This window comes from Lycorma delicatula, chromosome 1, assembly GCF_047948215.1.
Source record: "Lycorma delicatula isolate Av1 chromosome 1, ASM4794821v1, whole genome shotgun sequence".
NCBI classification, from domain to species: Eukaryota; Metazoa; Arthropoda; class Insecta; order Hemiptera; family Fulgoridae; genus Lycorma; species Lycorma delicatula.
Genome location: NC_134455.1, coordinates 255,367,617 through 255,387,798, shown reverse-complemented (window position 1 = coordinate 255,387,798; position 20,182 = coordinate 255,367,617). Strand labels below are relative to the sequence as shown.

The 20,182-nt window shown below is 38.1% G+C and overlaps 1 protein-coding gene across 1 annotated transcript in view; it reads left to right on the top strand.

The window, feature by feature from the left end:
• Positions 1–3,505: 3,505 nt before the first annotated feature.
• The window catches only part of LOC142330522 (ras-related protein Rab-28-like), a 37,055-nt gene continuing 20,378 nt past the window's right edge, over positions 3,506–20,182 (top strand). The window contains exons 1-3 of the mRNA XM_075375859.1: positions 3,506–4,467; positions 5,726–5,911; positions 8,126–8,249. Coding sequence (XP_075231974.1) covers positions 4,393–4,467; positions 5,726–5,911; positions 8,126–8,249 — 385 coding nt within the window. The 5' untranslated portion in view covers positions 3,506–4,392. The remainder of the gene's footprint in view (positions 4,468–5,725; positions 5,912–8,125; positions 8,250–20,182) is intronic.

Sequence of the window (20,182 nt, the reverse complement as noted above, 5' to 3'; positions counted from 1 at the left end):
CCTATTGTTCTCAACTGCTTATACCTTTTGTCATTCCTTTGGATAATCTCACGTTTTGGATAAATATATAACTGTACTACAGTAAATCTGGTAAATTGTGATTCTTTTTTTTCAGACCATAACATTGAGTTTTTCTGTCATATCACCTGTTTGCCTTTTAATAGTTTATTTATCTTTAATATTCTGCCTACTCTCCTTGACAACCTCTATGATATCTCCCCCTATTTCTGTTTTAATATTGATTTTAAGCATGCTTATGGATGTATTTTAAGAAGAAAGATAAGCTGAATGAAATTAAGTAAATCAAACCCAATATGTCATTTCCTGATGTATGTGCTCACTTGAATCATCGTCTCTATCATAACTTAACCCTCTTAATACTTTGTTATGTATACCTTAAATTAATTTGTTAAATGCTATTTTTTGTTTGTGGTAATAAACTCATCCTAATTTAGGATCACATGACCATTTATGAAAAATAAATAGTATTTTTGTACATTCAGTATTGAGAGTGCTTATTAGTCTCAAGCCCACTGTATTTTTTGTCCAGCCTTGCAGTACCACTCCAATAAATATTTTATTTAGAATTGGGAAAAAGTACATTCCTGCCTGAAACCTCTTGTAACCACAACATATGAAAGAATGTATTTTCTACCTTTCTTTCTTTTTTAGGGAAATCAGGAATCCTGACTTAAATTTAATTAAACAGACAGTTCACAGTCATTATGCTTATTGTGCAGTAACAGGTCAGGAAAAGGAGTTCTTAAGTTGGTTAAAGTCAACCTGACTACTACACATGATTTTCTTTCTATAAATCACTTTCTTCTTTCAAAGTTGCCATCAAGGGCTCTTAATCTTAATGGCAAAATAATGGCCTATGGTTTGGCATGAACCAAAGGATCATGTAACCGATAGTTACTGTTGTTTAACAAGTGTGGCTGGAATTTCTAAAAAAATCTTAACATACGGTAAAATATCCTTCATTGCAATCTGCAATCAGGCCTGTACCTCACAGTGAAATTATTCCAGTTCCTGAGCCACCTGTGAATGTATGTTTTGAAAGCAGCGATGAAGAATCAGGCAGTACTGAAGAAGACAACAATGATTTTAATTTTGAATTATCTTCCAATAAGCCACATCTTACATCACATGATGCATTAAATGACTTGGTTAGGAATTTAAATTTATCATAAAATCAAGCTGAACTGTAAGGATCAAGACTGCAAGGTTGTAATGAAAAATTACATTTTCATTACTTTATTGATGAAAATAATTTGGTTTATTGCACAAATATTGATGAGCTAATGTTGCATTTAGGGAAAGTTCTTAATCCTGAGGACTGATGCCTTTTCATAGATTTGTCCAAGTATAGTTTAAAAGTGGTTGTACTACACAATGATAACAAATATCCGTTACCAATTGCTTATGGTATTAATTTGAAAGAGACATATGATGTGATGAAAGATGTTCTTGAAAAAATAAATAATATAGCTAGAACATATCCCTATTCCCCCCCCGAGGGGAAAAGATCATCGTAGCGTGTCTGTTTGCTACACCACCCCCTCCGTTCATTGCCAGTTGTGGCTTTAACGGAAGTCATCTTGCCCTCTAACTGATCACATTCCACAGTGCTGAGTCCGGCCTCGTGAGATGCCACCGATGCAGATGTCCCGAGGGACATCTACAACAGTAATTCCGCCCCAGTAAAATTTTGCCTTCCGAAGAAGACAACAGACACCTAATACTACCATGTAGCCCTCAGGAACTAAGCTAGAAGACTACTCGCAGAAGCGCGAACCCCACGCCTAATTCTACTTATTTAATGAGCCAATTTCGTGAATGTCTCGTAATACGAGGCAAATAAGCAACAACATCCCACCAAAAGTGTTGATCGCAACAACGAAATTTAGTCCTAGTTCCCTAAATGAACTCAACTTAAGTTACCACAATTTTAATAAAAACCCTTACTTAAGTGTTATTATTGGTAATTTCTGATTAAACGGAGGCCATTCTAACACATCGCGCTGCGACTGTTAGGTTGAGGATATAAATAAAGGCCTATACAGTATGCTCATGTTTGAGTTTTTTATATAATAAGTAAATATAATTAACGAAACTTAACCTACACTCGATTCGCTCACTAACCTTGACTAGCGAGCGTAGGTTGAGTTTGGCTAGATTAACATAATCTAGCCGAACCCACCGGGTTGGTCTAGTGGTTAACGCGTCTTCCCAAATCAGCTGATTTGGAAGTCGAGAGTTACAGCGTTCAAGTCCTAGTAAAGTCAGATATTTTTACATGGATTTGAATACTAGATCGTGGATACCGGTGTTCTTTGGTGGTTGGGTTTCAATTAACCACACATCTCAGGAATGGTCGAACTGAGAATGTACAAGACTAACACTTCATTTACACTCATACATATCATCCTCTGAAAAATTATCTAAACGGTAGTTACCGGAGGCTAGACGGGAAAAAGAAAGAACATAATCTAGCCGGCCTCCATGGCGCGAGTGGTAACGTCTTTGCCTTTTATCCGGAGGTCCCGGGTTTGAATCCCGGTGAGGCATGGGATTTTCACTCGCTACAAAAATTGTCATTCATCTCATCCTCTGAAGTAATACCTAACGGTGGTCCCGAGGTTAAAAAAACTTAAGATTAATGTAATCTAACCAAATGTTTGAGTTTTTTAAAAAATTCTTCCTTCTGAAAACAGGTGGCCTCCGGTTTAATAAGAAAGTTCCTTATTATTTATTGTAAATTTTTTTTACAATCAGTGATTAATAATTATTACTAAATCAATATATTTAAATTAAAAAAAAAGATAAAAAAAGGAGATGAAATCTGATTCTAACCAATGTGCCTTCCACTTGTAAGATCTAAATATTCCAGTAATTAAAGTTTTATTTCACTATAACTTTGGAAGCAATAAAAATAAGTATCACTTATGACATCTTTGAACAGCTCTCAATGAGGGCTTATTATTGTAATTAAGAAAAAAATCCAAAATACAAATTTGTTTTGGATTTTGGTTTAGTTGATTGCATTCAAAAGGGGAAATGCACAACTAGATATTACAACAATCCGAAATCCATAATTTCAACATCCTACGGCTAATCGTTTTTGAGTTATGCAAGATACGTACATGTCGTACGTACATGTCACACCGAAATTAGTCAAAATGATTATTTCCGTTGAAATTTGAAAACCGAAATATTTCGCGATCTCAATACTTCCTTTATTTCGTACAAGGAAGTAAAAAGAAGCTTTTTCTTCACATAGTATTGAATGCTGGGCTTGAGGAAGCAATCAGTCAAATCAATTCCTGGCAGGGTAAAATTGCTTATCATAATTCTGTGTCGCTTAAAATAAAGTTCACTGCACAACTGATTAAAATATCAAATTAGCACTTCAGGGATGAATCAAATTAAAATGTTATAAGCATCCTTCATTCACATCTCAACCAAAACACAGTTCCAAGCCATTTCCTGTAAAACTTTATATTCTGTTGCAAAGTGCTGCCAAGGAGTCTCCTCGAGTTTTGTTAGTTTCACGATAGTTCCTATCAGTTCTAGAGACTATCCAGTTGTTTGTAGTCAAGTAATCAGGTAAAAAGTGGTATCCGTATAATTTTATATTGGACTGCAGAAACCGATTAAAAGCGAATCAGCTTTAGTACAAAGGCACTAGAATTTAATGTTTAAAGGAAGAACATCGAAAAACTGATAGCAAAGCAGGTGGTCAATCGTGATTACTCAACAAATTTTCGAATTTGTTCACACTAAAAAAATAAGACCATTATATATAATTGTCCAACGATTTCCTCGATAAGATAAACACAAGAGATATTTAAAAAAAACAAAATCACTTGTGGCTATGTATTATTTTTATTATTACAACAATTGATCCATAACCTTCGCAAAAGTAATTTAGCATTATTAGTGACTAGTTTTTTTTATCGACAGTTATAAATAATAAATTTACAAGTGAATTGAATTGATTTTACAATATTTTCACAAGTTTAGTGTGACAATGAATATAGCAAATTTTACAGAGACAAAATTAGTGAACTGTATATTTCTTAATGACAAAGGCAAAAGTTGGAAGGCCAAGATAAATTTGACTGTTTTTCCATTCGTCAAAATTTTTTTGAGAGGTTATGGTTGTTATTAATGTAGGAGAAAATATGTTCTCACACTGATAATGTGTTTCGTATAATAAAATAAACTGAGGAATAAGTAGCTTTCTTTTTGAAAATTATCTCTGTGTTAAAACAAATTATGTTGAGTTCTCAGTGTTTATTTGTTTATAGTCTCTGGATGGTTATATCAGTAAAATTTGAAAGTAAGTTATTGTGACATTTGTGAGTACATTAACCGTTCTTGTATGTGATGTCAGTTATGGGTAACGAACATCTGGAAAAACAAATAAAAATTGTGATTGTTGGAGAACCTTCTTCAGGAAAGGTTAGTGTCGGATTTTGTTTTATGTTTTTGATTTTCAAAAAAACAAGTGTAGATAAATGTCTATAAAATTTCACAGGTTGCTGCACAATGTGCACATTTTACAAATGACATGCAAAAGCATTGAACAAAGTGACATTTTACAATTGAACAGATTTCAACTACACGCATATTAACTGCTTACATTTTACAAAATTAAGATATTAAACAAATTCAACAAAAATCCTATGTGTATAATAACATATTATTTTAATTTTAATAGTAACTGGTGTACTATTTGAACATTACTAAATGGATTTGCTAAGTACTAAAAAAAACAGTATCAACAATACAATATGCTACACCATTGGGGAAGGTACTGTATTAGATCCAAAAATAATCTGTATTTCATAAATTTACTGTATGAGCAACATGTAACATTTACTAACAGATTAGATAAAGTAAGTTGTAAAATTGTGATTGATTTGTCAGTTCTATTTATAGAACTGCCTCAGACATCCTATTAGGCAATATAATTTTTGAGAGGTATGACAGCCAATAAATTACTAATTACTACTACTTTCCTGTGTTGTTTTAATTGTCCATACTGTGATTTTTCAGATTGCACTGGTTGAAATCTTATCATAAATATTATGTTTCATAGATATTTATAATTTATGTGAGATTCTGATGTGAATTCTGAACCAATTAAGTTTATTAATATTTACTTTTAGTGGCTGTAGTATTATAATAATAAAGATATAATAATAAGCCTTTGGAACTTAGTTTTGAAAACAGTAAAATACTATAGTATTCACTTAATACTCTGTACTGTCAATTGTTGTTATTCCTGACTTATTACATTAATCTCAAACAGGTTGTTATTCTAAATTATAATAGTGAAGTACCATTTTAGGACTACACTGTTATATGTACAATATCATTTTTTATCCCTTGAAACTGTTTTGAATGTTGTCAGTTTTGCGTAGCATTCCATACTGTTTCAAATCCTCTAACCAAAAATCTGTTATTTTGAATATTTTAATTAATATTGTTTTATTTTTCCATCTCTCCAGTATTAGACAAAATTTTTAAAAATTGTTCAATTTCATTTTAACTAAAGAAGTACCTTAAATATTGTACCTTAAAAAATACAACCTGAACAGAGAGCAATTTCATCACCACTTTTGTTTTTCATTTTTTCTCCTCCACCAATCTCTTAACAATTTGTGTATGTTTAATAATCCTTATGGAATGTTATAACATTAAAATTTTGTTTCAGACTGCTTTGGCTTCACGTTACTGTTATGAGGATTTCAGTCGACAGTACTACCCAACTGCTGGTGTTGATTTTTATTTAAAGCGAACTATTTTGCAAGGAAATAGGCCACTCAGACTTGTTATATGGGATATTAGTGGCCAGGCATTGGGTGGTAGTATGTTTGATAAATATCTATTTGGTGCTCAGGTAAAAGTTCACATTTATTAATTTAAGAAGTTTTGTGGTTTATTATAAACATAAATTATGAATAATCATAAAATAATGCTATTACTTATGAGTTGTATATCTGATGGTCATTTGTGTCTGGTTTACAAACATTTATAATTGTAGGTAGAATCTTATTTGCGTTCATTATTCCTTTTCTATTTAGTTATTATTTGGTGAAACCAAATGAAAGTAATATTGTATTATTACAAAAAGTACTGTTTTTTAGATATCTACATTTTTATAGCTGGATTTATTATTAAATGATTTAAAGTAATTAATTGGAACAATTTTTAGTGAATATTCAATACATATTTTGTGAATTAGTGAGGTGGATTTAAAAGATATTTTTTTACTTTTGATAATATTGTGCATTAATGCTTTCAATCGGTATCAACACTTTAGATTGGTCATAAATTAAATGACAGAATACAATTGTTATATTCACTTTTAATTTTCTATTTTATCAAATTTCCTTAACCAAGTGGTTGCAGTATCCTTTAATCTTGAGGTTCTGGATATGAATCCTGGTCAGGCATGGTGTTTTTACTCACTACAAAATTCAATATCATCCTTCATAGTAAAAATTATTGGGGGTTAGCTTATTGCTATTGTAAGAATTTAAATATTTAACTTTTACTGTGTTTGATAAAGAGAAGAAATATTTTTTTAGTTTTTATGCAATAACAAATAAACAAATTAAGAGATATAATACTTACAAGAAAAATAAATATAAATGATATGAGATTTATTAGATTTAAATATGTTTTTACTTCTGGTTTTGTAAAAATAAATTTTTTTGAGTTCTAAAACTATGAAAGGAACTGCTTGGAAATTGTCAATTTATTTATTTATCATAAAAAAATGTTTACAAAATTATTTAATTTCTTTCAGTCAAGATTTCTAAACTTTATTGCCCACATTTGAGTCTAGTGGCTAGAACTATCTCATCACTCCGATCAAAATATATCTTTTTTCACTTCTAAAATTCAGAAAATATGCACTAGTTTGAAAGTTTAAAAAAATATCTTTTAAATTTTTTCATGCGTGGAATTGCATTTTTAATTTATAGGTTGGAGGTATTATAAATTTGACGTGACCCCTTACCATATTTAAAAAAAATCTTTCTCAAATTTTCACAATATTTTATATTTCCACTAGGATTATCATAATCGATTTGAGTGCTATTTATACCCTTCCTAGCATTGCCGCAGAGTGCTAAAAGTTGTTTTGAGAATGGAGGTACTTGAAATGCGTCAAATGTTAGTGTCATTGCTAGGAAGGATAGAAAATAACAGTCAAGTCAACCTTTCTTAATTTATTTAATGATTTAATTTAGTACTTTAATTTATTCTTAATGATTTTTATTGTCCAAAAACAGAGTAAATATTTAAAAACAAAATATTGTTTGAATTAAACAGAATGAAACTTGAGTTTGCATATTTTTCTCTAATGGCGACAGAAAGTAGGCAAGAATTTAAAGTATTATTTTATTCTCTTTTTTAAATCTGTTTTCCTTGAGTGATTTTTTAGAAATACTTATGTTATCTAATATCTTTATTTTTAATGAAAAAATTCCTGTTACATTGTATTTGAATGAATGAGGATGTTTAATGATTAGTCTCCTTTTTAAAAAAAAATAGTTAAAGCAAGATAAAAGAATTGCCCTTTGTTTATAAAAATTTCAACATCAGTGTGCATAAATAAATTGTGCTTGTAAACTGAAAGGTTGGGATCTGTAAATAACTTCTTTTTTAACATTTTACTTATGGACACATATGTGAAGAGAAAACAAAACTTTCTCATTTAATATGTTAACTACCAGTAAAAAAACTTTTCAGATATTTAAACAAGTAACATGTGATGAAAAATAATTTTTTTAATGATTCGTAAAAGGAAAATAAAAAAGTAAAAATTTGTGGTATTCTTGCATAATTCTTGCATCTTATTGCATAACTCCTTTGGTACTTCAAAAAATTGTAGATGTGTGGGTGCTCACATATGTGTGCATGTGCATGGTTGCTCTCTCTTCTAACTGCAATTTTATTTTTATATTGTGGGGTTAGTTTTATATTGTAGAATTTTTTAGCTGATTTCATTTGTTGAAATTTAATTATATTTTTCATTGAAATACACTTTTTTGTATGGTTATAGCTTGTTCTTTATAGATGTTTTTATTAAGTTGTTTTTTTATAGGTTGTAATGCTTGTTTTTGATATTACGAACAGCAACAGTTTCACAAGATTGATTGATTGGATTGAGGCCATACGGCGAATGTTTCGAGACAAGAAGCCAGTATTAGCTCTAGTTGCTAATAAAGGTATGTATATTTAATAGTTGTTAAAAATATCTTTCTTCACTTGAGATAGGTTTTGGTTGTATAATTAATGATGTTGGTTACAGATGTTGGAAATCAGCTGCAACTGTGTAGGTTTATTAAGCTTGTTTAAAGTAGAAATTCTGAAATTTCTCTTAAGTTATTTTAGGGTATAGTAATTGACTCTATTCTTATTTGATATAGTTGCCTACAGTTGTTGGCCTGACATTTGTTGTAGGAGCATTTAGTTATGTGTGACTTGATATGGGACACAGGACACTCCTGAAAGTATACAGACATGCTCAGAAACTACAAACCTTCATATCATGCATACTTAACAGAATGGTAGCCAAAGTAGTTTCTTGCTCAGTGTGTGGAATATGCTATTTGACTAGTATGTTAATCCAACAAAATGCAGATGATATTCACTGCTATAAACGACACCTCAGTCCACTACTGGCATTAGTAACGTGCTTGGCTGCTCATCTGGTAAACAACTTTTATATAATTCATATACTTTTAATAATTACAAACTGAACATAAAAACTTTTACTTAACATGAAGTTAAACAATTAAAAAAAAAATAAATAAAAATACTATGTCTTTCTTTTTTATAAAAACCTGGATGGTTTAAGGGTTTGTAATTTTTATACCAGTAAATTATTTCTTAATTGAATAGTCCAACTAACCAGTCAAAAGTTTTAATTCACAATATTCATTAAAATTTTTATTGACAATATTCACTAAAATGCTCCATAGAAACAACTACCTTGACACAAATTTTAATTTCTTCTGGTTTGTAAGATCAGTACTATACTCTTTGGTAGAAAAAAGCAATGGCATCAATATATATAGAATAGAAATTTTTTACATTAACATTGATGTTGTGATTAGCATACTTAATTAGGTAGCAATCTGTAACTGTAAGATTAAGTAATAGTGGTGCCTGTCACATATTTGATGTTAATTTGTAAGGTGTCAATAAAGTGATGCGCAGTGAGAATATTGTTCTAGAGAAGGTAATTACAGTTCACTACTTCACATTTCATATTTGTACTTTGTTACAGAAGTTAACTAAACAGCAGACTTCAAGCAGAGCTGAAAGCAGTATAATAAAATATACTATTCCAATTCATGTTAGCTCTCTTGTTGAAGTAATGGCAAAATAGTAGTGCTATGTTTTTGTGCAATTACCAGATACTACCTAATAAACATTCTTATTGTTCAGTTAACATTTCTCCATACTTCTCATACTACCTGCGCACTACTGACTAAACCTCTGCCCCTACTGGGAAAAAGTGGTGGTCGTTTGACCTTAGCATGCTGTGCGCAAGAATTAGGTCTGCTAGGAGAAGATACCAGCGTCACCACCTAATGGGGATTATTGTTGATGATGTGCGCACTGAGGGTCTGGGAATCTTCCGGTGTGCCTGTAATGAGTACGTTCATGCCATCAAGGAAGTCAAACTCAAGTTTTGGCAAGACTCCATGTGCGAGTTGCAGTGCAACCCTGGCAGCCTGTGAAGTCATGTTACCGGCCAAAGCCTCTGCATGTGCTTTCCAGTGTTCGATGCAGGTTTGATGGTTGTGACCGCACTCTAACATCTGTGACGACTTACCAGGCTTCCTGGATACTCTGTTTCCAGATGCTCTGAAGGGTGAAGCAGAAGTTTGTGTTAGGGCGGAGACACTATTTCCAGACATATGGACTGTGGATCCTGTGAATATAGGCGGAGTGGTTTCTCGAATGGCACTGAGAAAGGCATCGGGGATTTACCAACTTGACCTAGATATGTTTTATCATCTCATAAGAGAACCACTTGGCATAAGAGAGCTGCTTGGCAGGCTGTTCTCAGAGGGGCTGCTGGGGCTGCTTCCCGACTTTGGAAGGTGGCTTTGGTGACGGTGCTCTTAAAATTAGCAAAGGATCCGAGTGAGGTAAGCAGTTAATTGCCCCTTCAGCCTCTTGCCGGTAATTGGCAAGTTGCTTGAAAGTCTGGTTGAGGAACGGCTCTTGAAAAGCATTGATATGAACTTGCTTCTAAATCGAGGCCAGTTTGGTTACATGAAAGGGGTTGGCACCGAGGATTACATCGTAAATGCTCTTGCTGAGGTGGAAAGCGCAGACTAAATATGTTTTGGCAATTTTTATTGACATAGCAGCATTTTCTTCCTTGTGTTGGTGTTCTGTCCTCTATGAGTTGGAACGCCGCAATGTTCCTGTAGCCCTGCAGGCCGTATTACATGACAACTTGTCTGATTGCACGGCTCTGTTTAAGGACGGGCACCTAGTTGTGGAAAAGTCCGTCACCAGGGCAAGGCTGCAGGGCTCCATTCTCGGTCCCTTGCTGTGGAATCTGATATTCAACGGATTTTTGGGACTGACATTCCTGGAAGGGATCACGGCTCAGCCTTTTGCTGATGACCGTCTCCTGTTAGTTCGTGATAACTCACAACTGCAGCTGGAAGACCGAGCGCAGGTGGCTTTGTCAACCACAGAGGGCTGGATGGACATTCAAAATGTAAAGATTTCTGTGCCCAAGATGAGGTTTATGCTTCTCAAGGGTGCAGACAAATTATCATAGTTGTAACCCCTGTATTAAGTATAAAGGCTGTGTAATCAGCCGAGTTAAGAGTTCATAAGTACATAGGTTTTTGTTTGATGAGAAGTTGCTGTTTAGCAACCACATTGGGCAAGTAGCGGCAGATGCCATCTCTGTGATGCTCAAGCTTAGGAGGATTGCTTTAAAGGATTACAGGCTGTTGGGCATCATTTGTACATGGTGTACCGAGGTGTCTTTGAAAGTATGACCTATTACGCAGCGTCCGTCTGAGCGCAAAGGTTGGAAAGAAATCGAGCACTTGTTCAAAATTTAAGGAGTGCCCAGCGCAGAGCCTTAATTTATGCTCTGGGTGGGTGGGGGGGGGGGGGGTCAGAACTCTGGCTACCCTGGAACTTAGAGGTCAAGGGGGAAATTGGCCACTCACAAGCGGCGAGTCAATGTGGTGAGAGCCACATTGTCGGGTTATGTGGGAGTTCCTTGATGCGGTTGCTTTGTTCAACCGACATCAGTAGTTTACCTAAGGGGAAAGACTCGTCCTACCTCACTGCTGTGGGAAGCTAACTGATATATATATGGCTGGCTACCAGGCATATTAAGGGTCAAAGCGTTTTAATGGTGGACAGGTACTTGCTGACATTCAGTGGTGTAGGCATGGCAGCGAATTGCTGTCTTTGATCATATATGTTTTAGTAGTTGATGGGGTGCGCCTAACCATTTTAGTGATATGACAACTGGGTGGTGGGACATGAGGCAAGTGGTGTATGGTACCATGCTTATTCTGCTCATGCGTTTAGGTTAGCTTTAGGAGCTTGTTAGGACACTGGTCGCTAAACTGTTTTGAGGCTCAGTAGCTGTTTGTGGCACAGACATTCGGTCTTATGCTTTAGGGTGACCGAATGGGGTGGTGGCAAGAGAAATTCGAAGCAAACCAAAACCAAAACCTCCATCCCTGGTTTTCCCCCTTCCTGGTACTTTCCTGGTTCCTAGGTAATAAATTATTTCATAATGAAGGGGGAATTGCCCATACACACCTGCACACACAGTCATAACAAACCAACAAGATGTCGCACACCACACAAACACCACTTAAATCAACACATACAACACATCAAATACACAAACTGACAACAATATATTGCATAAGATCCATGCAGGAAACAGGATAAAGCTTCTCACACCCACGTGGTACACACTTGCACAGCAGTCAAGACAGAAACCTCAGCCACACCAGCACTCTAAACAGTCACATCACTTATCAGTGGCTACCATCAGATCCCATGAGCAGAATGTCCCTGGTCTCACAGAAGTAGGGGTCACCCCTCTCATCCTTGTCCTTACACAGCTCTGTCCTAGTTGTAGGTAACAGGCAGGGACTCCCGTACAGCACCAGATCACAGCAGTCTCTTCCTCAGACTTGAGCCAACCAGGATGCGGTCAAGAAGCGTGCAGTTTGGCAATGAGCATGACATATGTGTCCACCTTCACTGCATAACTGACCAGAAGGTCCTGTGCCAGCACTGCATGGTTCAGGTTCACCTGCAGTATCCTCATCGACAGATTAAAGTGTGTCCAGTCCTCCCCTGGCTCCTACTATGTCTCTCCGTATTAGCCTCTCCAGGGCATGCTGCCGCTCTGGTGTGGTGCCCTTCTAAGCTACACCTGAGGCATATTGCAGTAGTCCTGCACTCTGCAGCGCAGTGCCCCTCACCACTGCAGTTGAAGCATGCAGCCGACCTATCAGCACCTTTGCAGGTTCTGGCTGTATGGTTAGACTCCAGGCATTAGCACCTCGTAGGTAGATCTACTCTGCATGACACAAGCCCTATCTTGACCCTACCTCTCTGCAGCAGGGATGAGACCATTAGTGCAGGAAGCAGACGCCTTGTAACTAGTTTCTCTGAATCCAGGTTTGACTGTCACTGATATCTTCCGGCATTTCCTGATATTAATAAATATTTATTTTTTTATATTATTAAAAAATATTTCCTGATATTAATAAATATTTATTTTTTTATATTATTAAAAAATATTTCCTGATATTAATAAATATTTATTTTTTTATATTATTAAAAAATATTTCCTGATATTAATAAATATTTATTTTTTTATATTATTAAAAAATATTTCCTGATATTAATAAAGGCCTCAGACAGCACTTGTTGGACTTCAACCGGCTGTATGCCGCTCTCCATGTCATGCACCTAGAGAAAGATAATCTTGGTCTTAGTATGTACCTTTCCCTCCATAATAGCATTTGTCAATAACTGCTTTAATTCGGCCAAGTTTTCTGTGGAAAGGGCTAGTTAATCTGCTATTTGAACATTATTATAAAACATTTATAAGCTAATAGTAATAAAAATTAATAACCAATTGTTATATAAATTTAGTACACCAAACTTCAGTGTAATTTCTTTTCAGAAAACTATTGTAAACATTTTACTTTGAGATAACTAACTAGCAATACCAAGGAACGATTTTCCTGTTTGCACAGAGTGACATTATTATCATTATTCAAAATTCTATTTCTTCAGAATCTCCAAATTATCTCGTAGTATTTTTAATGAAAATGATGAATTGTGACTTTTTTCAAGCTTTTTTTTTAAAAATTCATGATTAAATTAAATTTTTAATGTGATCACACACACTCATATACATACCCTACACATACACACACCCTTACACATACCCATACACACATGCATACACACACACACACATACACACATATACACAGCAAACACACACACACACACATATATATATATATATACTCACACACACACACACATACATATATATATATATATATGTATATACATACACTCACACACACACACACATACAGTTCTCCCAGAACTTTCATAACCTATTCTGCTCATGAATATAATAGAAAAAGTTCATATGTTCAAAAATTCATTTGCAAGTTATGGGTAGTGAAACATTTCACTCGGATTTCAACTACTCTGGTGAAATGAGGTCATACTGAAATTCTTAGGACATTAATTAATTAGCAGAATTAGTGATTTGTTATAGTTTTGACCTGAAAAATTAATTTCTTCCCAGAACTCTATCTGCAGTAGTTTTTGAGAAATCTGGGGTGAAAACCAATAAATTGGGTAAAAAACTCTGTATTTTAAGTTTGATGTACAGTAACTTTGTTAAATCATTTCATTATCAAATCTCATTATCTGGTGAACTCCCCTTCCTAGGAGGAACCTCATGAGGAAATGGAATTTGAGGCTTCCTTTAGAAGATTTAAGGCAACTGCCAGATCACCTGTCATTACGCTGTCAACTGGTACCGCTGATGTGTCTTAAGGCTGGTGTGCCTGATAAGGGGCCCAGGGAGAAGCCTAAAAAACAATGAATGGTGCCTGGTAGTGATTCAGGTGATCGTTGGAGATTGAAACATTAATTGAAAGGAGATAAAGGGACTTCAGTATTTATGTAAAAGTCATTCCATGACTAAGAAGATTATTACTCTGTCAGTGAACAGAGTATTTGGAACAGTGAACATATATTTGTCAGGATTTGGAAGTTAGTTAGGGGAGTCAATGAGGATTTGAAGGTCATGAAAAATATGTCTGACAAATATATGCAAATGTTGAGAACTGATCTGGATAGAACTGAGTGGGTATTCTCTCTCATTTGAAAACAAAACACCGATTTGGATGAGGCTTCGTTCAAAAACGAGTGCAGGCAAGTCTTCAATACTGGAAAGCGTGATGCCCCATGGTATCACGAGGTTTTTGAACTAAGCGCTGGTCTCCACCAGATTTTCGTGTCGGAGGGACGAATCTTCTTGGACTTCGCATCCTGTCGCGTTAAGAGTACCTTGACGTCCAGAGGTGCTTTAATTGTTGTCGCTTCGGCCACAGGGCCAAGTTTTGCAAAAGAAGGAAGCTCCGTCTTGCGTGAACTGTAAAAGGTTGCGCAAAAGTCATAGGCACTCAGTTAACAGCAAGGAGTGTAGTTTTTACTTCAGAGTAGTTGAGATTTATTTCAACTCTCTTGATGTTGAGGTTCGTTCAATCAATGCCCGGGGAGCCTATGCAGTCCAAGTAGAGTTAGGTGAGGTTGTTGAGAAACGGAGCCTCGATGTTCTTCTACAACACCCAAGGTCAAGGGTGATCTGCCAGGTTTTTCAGGCTGGAATAAGTTTTACGTTGGTGATAGTAAATCCGCCGTTTTGTGCAGCAAGTCTATAGATAGTGTCTAGATATTGATAGATAGTACGGCAGGCCTCTGACACGCATCACGTCGTTGTTAAGCTTGCCGTGGATGATCTGGACCTGGTTGTTGTAAGTTTGTACTTTCAGTACAGGGATCCCACTGAACAACACTTGACTAGATGGGATAGAATTGTTAGGCTGGTAGCGGGTCGTCCTATTCGTATAGGAGTTGTTGCGAACGCCAAATCGCTTCTTTGGTACAGTGGGATCTCGGACGACAGCGGTGAATTAATCGAAGGTTTCATTGCGCAGCATCAGTTTGATGTTTTCAATGTAGTAGGCGAGTTGTCTACCTTCGCCGGTGCAGTCGGTTTGCGCAGGGCCTTTAATGGTACCAACATTGATGTTACCATGGGTAAGGACATCCCTGGTAGGATTCTCAGTTGGTCAGTAGTCGATGATTGCGAAAGCGATCATCGGCTAATAGTTTTTGATTGGGTAGGTGGGCTGCTTGATGTCTTTAGAGCGGACGTTCCTGTTCAGCTGGGGCGCTTTCTGCACAGGTGGGCGGATTGGCCCAAGTTTTCTAACATTCTCTCGGCCAGGCTGCGGGTTTTCGCTCGCACCCTGGACGAGGTCCCATTAGATGACCTGGCAGAGAATTTTTCTTCTGCGGTGGTTGAAGCCGCTGAACGCTCTATCCCTCGAAGTACTGGTCGAGAGAGAGTAGCTGGATGGTGGACTCGGGAATTGACTGCGATAAAGCGGACTGTGGGCCGTCTCAGGAGAGCCGCACAGCGTGCGGGCGATCCTGATCGCCGTGCAGTCTTGTTTGCGGATTATCGGCGGAAGAGGACAGAGTATTTTCGTAAGATTTGTCTTCTAAGCGTGATTACTGGCGCTCTTTGTTCAAGAGCAGGGAAATAAGGATCCACGGGATGTTGCCTATAGAGTTCTTGGTCATAAGCGAAAAAAGGACATTCTTCTGTCGGCTCTCTCGACCCGAGATGGTGTTGTTGATAAAGATCGTGTCCTTACAAATCTAATGGACGAACTACTTCCAGATGATACTGAGGTTGCTAAGACCTCGTATCATCGACGTGTCCGGGAGGAAGTTGCAGGTTTTCATCCTGACATTGTGTCTTCTGAAATTACTGAGGCGGAAGTCCGTGAAGTAATTTTCAGCCTGGCTAGGAACAAAGCCTCCGGAATAATGGTATCACGGTGGAACTCCTTGTTCGCACGCTGTCTGTGATTCTTGGTGTATTGACTAGGGTTTTCAATAGGTTGCTGTTTGCTGGGCACTTCCCAGCATGTTGGAAACGAGCATGCTTTTCAAGGGTGGCGACAAGGATCCCACTGTCAGCTCCTCTTACTGTCCTCCGATGCTCTTGCCTGTAGTAGGTAAGGTTTTCGAGAAGGCCCTGTACCTTCGAATCAATAGTAGGTTAACTTCTAACCATATGCTGATGGACGCAATTCGCGTGCCGAGATCGAGCTCAGAGCAACACAAGCATGTAGGGTGCTAAGGTTGTGGAGTCTTAAGCACAAGATGCTTTTCAGTGCGGAGAAACCCACTATGATGATTTTGAAGGGCCCGGCTAGCCGCAACTCGCCATCCGCGGGTTGTATTGGACGGCCTTCCAATTAGGTATTTCACCGTTCAAAAGTATCTGCGTGTTATCCTTGATGAGAGGTTTCTTTTCAAGGAGCACCTCCAGTTTGTAGCGAAGAATGCTATTGATGCTTTCTTCGGTGTTCTTAGAGTCATCATCCCGAATGGGGGTTGAATTACCGCACCATGTGTATTCTTTATAAAGGTGTCTGTGATGCCATAATGTTGTACGCTGCGCCCGTCTGGGCTTATAGTCTATCATTTCATTCTTTTACGAGCTCAACGTCTTCTTTTGTTAGCTGTTGGCGGCTACAGGACTGTTTCGCGAGAGGCAGTCACTGTGATTGCTGGCATGAAACCTGGTGATATTTTGGCTACGGAACGTAGCCAGCGATATATCTCAAAGAAGGGAGGCCTTACAGCAGGGCGTATGCGGGGAAGACCAAGGTTTTGACTCTTGGCAAGCTAGGTGGAACAATTCTTCTATTGGTCGATATACGCATGATATCTTTCCAAATGTTAGGGAGTTGCGTGCTATTAGTTGGGTTTCCCCCAATCTGTATACTAATAAATTTCTTTTGGGACATGGTGCCTTTAGGGAACCATTTTTTTTGTTTGGCTAGGTTTAGGTTGGTTAACTCTGGCTTTTGTCCGGAATGTAGGGTCGATGACATGATGGACCATGTCCTATACATTTGTCCGCGGTACGAAGCTGAGCGTACCAGAGTTAGTAGGGAACTTGAGAGAGTAAACTCCTTCTTAAGTCTGCAAGTCAACTGGAAGGCTCGCAGAGAACGGACAATTGTGGCTGGCTTCCTAAAATTCCTCGTCCAACGCAGGGCGGCCGAGGGAATTTAGCAGAGTAGGAACCGAGGTGTCTAGGGTCCGTCTGGACAGTTTGATTGACCGAAGGTAGGCGCTTCGGCAACGAACCACGGTTATTTAATAAGAGGTGTCAATTTGAATTGTTAAATTGTCGGCGGAGTTGCGGCCTCTGCCAATGGTCGTGGAATTCGATGCAGCTGGGGGGGTGCGGTGGCGCTTTGACGAGGGCATTTTGAATGAACAAACGACACCGTCGGCGGAACGCGGCTTCACGCCATGGTATGAAGCGGCGTTTTGACGGCGGTTTATGGTGGTGAATGTCACGCGGGACTCTGCGATGGAGCTGAGTGGGAGTAGGCGTTCATTCGCCTCTTCCTGGTCGACCAGACCAGAGCCCGTAGTTAACTTCATTTATTTAAATTAACCCAAGTCAGGGTTTATTAAGAGATAGCTGATTTCTCAAAGGGAACTAGGTCTAAATTTTGTTGTTGCGATCAACACTTTTGGTGGGAAGTTGTTGTTTATTTGCCTCGAATTACGAGACGTTCACGGAATTGGCTCATTAATAATTGAAACTGGGCGCGGGGTTCGCGCTTCCGCATTTAGGCTCTTAGCTTAGTTCTTGAGGGTTACGAGGTAGTGTTTGGTGTCTGAAGTCTTCTTCGGAAGGCAAAATTTTACTGGGGCGGAATTACTGATGTAGATGTCCTTTGCGGCATCTGCATTGGTGGCATCTCACGAGGCGGGACTCAGCAAATTGGAATGTGATCAGTTAGAGGACAAGAAGATTACCTCTGTTAAAGCCACAACTGGCAAGTTACGGAGGGGGTGGTGTAGCGACCAGACACGCTACGTGGAGGGATCTTATCCCATCGGGGGAATGGTGATGTGGAGAATTGCCCTATCAGGGCTACGAACAAGGGGGGAAGTGGTGTCCGGAAGCGTCACAAGGCAAGGTGTTTTCTCCTACAGGTGGGATGTGAAGAATCGCCCCCCAAATGGATCAGACCTGAGGTCCTCTGCGACATTTCTTTTGGAGGTTAGCACTCCATCTCTAAATTTATTAACATGTGGTTGTGGCATGGAATTACTGAAATGATCATATTGTGAAGTGGGTACATACAGTTTAGGTGATGGTAGAATGGTAATAGAGCACAGGATCTTTGATCTTCTATAGCTAGGCTGTTTGTTTAGTATTTCCTGAGGGCTATGTGGTGGAGTTATGTTTATCTGAAGGACACCTAACTATTAGAAGGAAAACTTGACTAGGGCGGAATTTACTGATGTGAATGTCTTTAGAGGCATTTTATCATTGGCATCTCATGAGGCCAACTGATGACTGTGGAATGTGATCAGTTTGAGGGCAAGATTTCCTCTGATTAAGCCACCAATGGCTAGGAATAGAGGGGGTGGTGTGGCAACAAGACATTTCACGAGGCAGGTGTTCTCCCTCAGAGTGGAATTTAGATGTGGAGAATTGCCCGCTGGTTTTCTCTACAACTAAAGGGAAACTAAGGGGAGTTGTTAAGAAGAAATTGGAGTATCACCAGAGAATCAGATATGTCTGCTAGATGTGATCAACCTAGAGCTACCACTGTGGTTGTACGACAGGAAGGAATGACTTATGGTGATTTATTATGCAAGGTCAAAACTTCTGTTGGGGATACTATGGCTAAGAGTATACTCTTAGTATGCCAAGGACAGGGTGAATATATTGAAATCCGGCTGGTTGAAGGACACAAGGCGACTACTAGCCTTAAGGAAAATATTTCTACTCAAAGACTTCTGATGTCAAGTTCATTGATGTTGCCAGGAGGGCGATAGTACATGTCAACGATTTAGGTGTACTAAATCTTTTCGGACGCTGAGGCGACCGAAGAGGAAGTACTACTGGCTGTGAATAAGGCATTGGGTGGTGACTCTACTGTGAGGGTTGCCTCACTGAGATCTGCCTTTGGCAGGACCTGGTTGCCATATCTTGGTAGGCTGGCAATCCTGCCGAGTTGATTTGCAGGAGCTTGCTACCCATTGCTATCAATGCTGGGTGGGTGGCCACATCGCCTCTCAGTGCAAAGGGCCTGACAGGAGTAATAAATGTTATAATTGTGGAGGTCAGGGCCATCAAAGAGCAAACTAGTCTGCCCTCTAAATGTTGCTTATGGTGTGGTCGGTCATTGGATTAGCAGCAGAGACTGCTGGCACTCACAAATGAAAATAATGCAGATTAACACCATCAGGAGTACCATAGCTCGTGATCTCATTTGGAGGTCATTGCTGGACCAAGATACTGCCTTACGGTGACTGAACCCAATCTGAGAAGAGTGGCTGCGCTACAATGGATAGTGGACATAGTTGCGGATGCGGCAGTTCTCAATGTGTCTGGCAGATATGTGACATCCCATATTACTAGATGTGATGGTTTTGTGATTGTAGAACTTGTGGACTTCAACCTAGTCTCAGACTTCATCTCCATGATTTCAGGAAATGAGAGGTTTCAGCAATTTATTGATGACTTGGAGGTATGGATACGTAGTTTTAGGATTCCTGTGGCACTTACGACTCCGAATATTGAGAGTTAGGCAGTATGAGATCTACTCTGCAAGGCTACATACTTGCTGCTACGTTTAATGCGGCCTTATGATGCATAATATACTGGGTCCTCGCACACCTTCGTTGGCAGGAGGCGAGGCTCAGTTGTGGATGTTACTGCATCCTCTGATAGTATTGCCCATTGGATCAAGGACTGATGGATTTGTGAGTA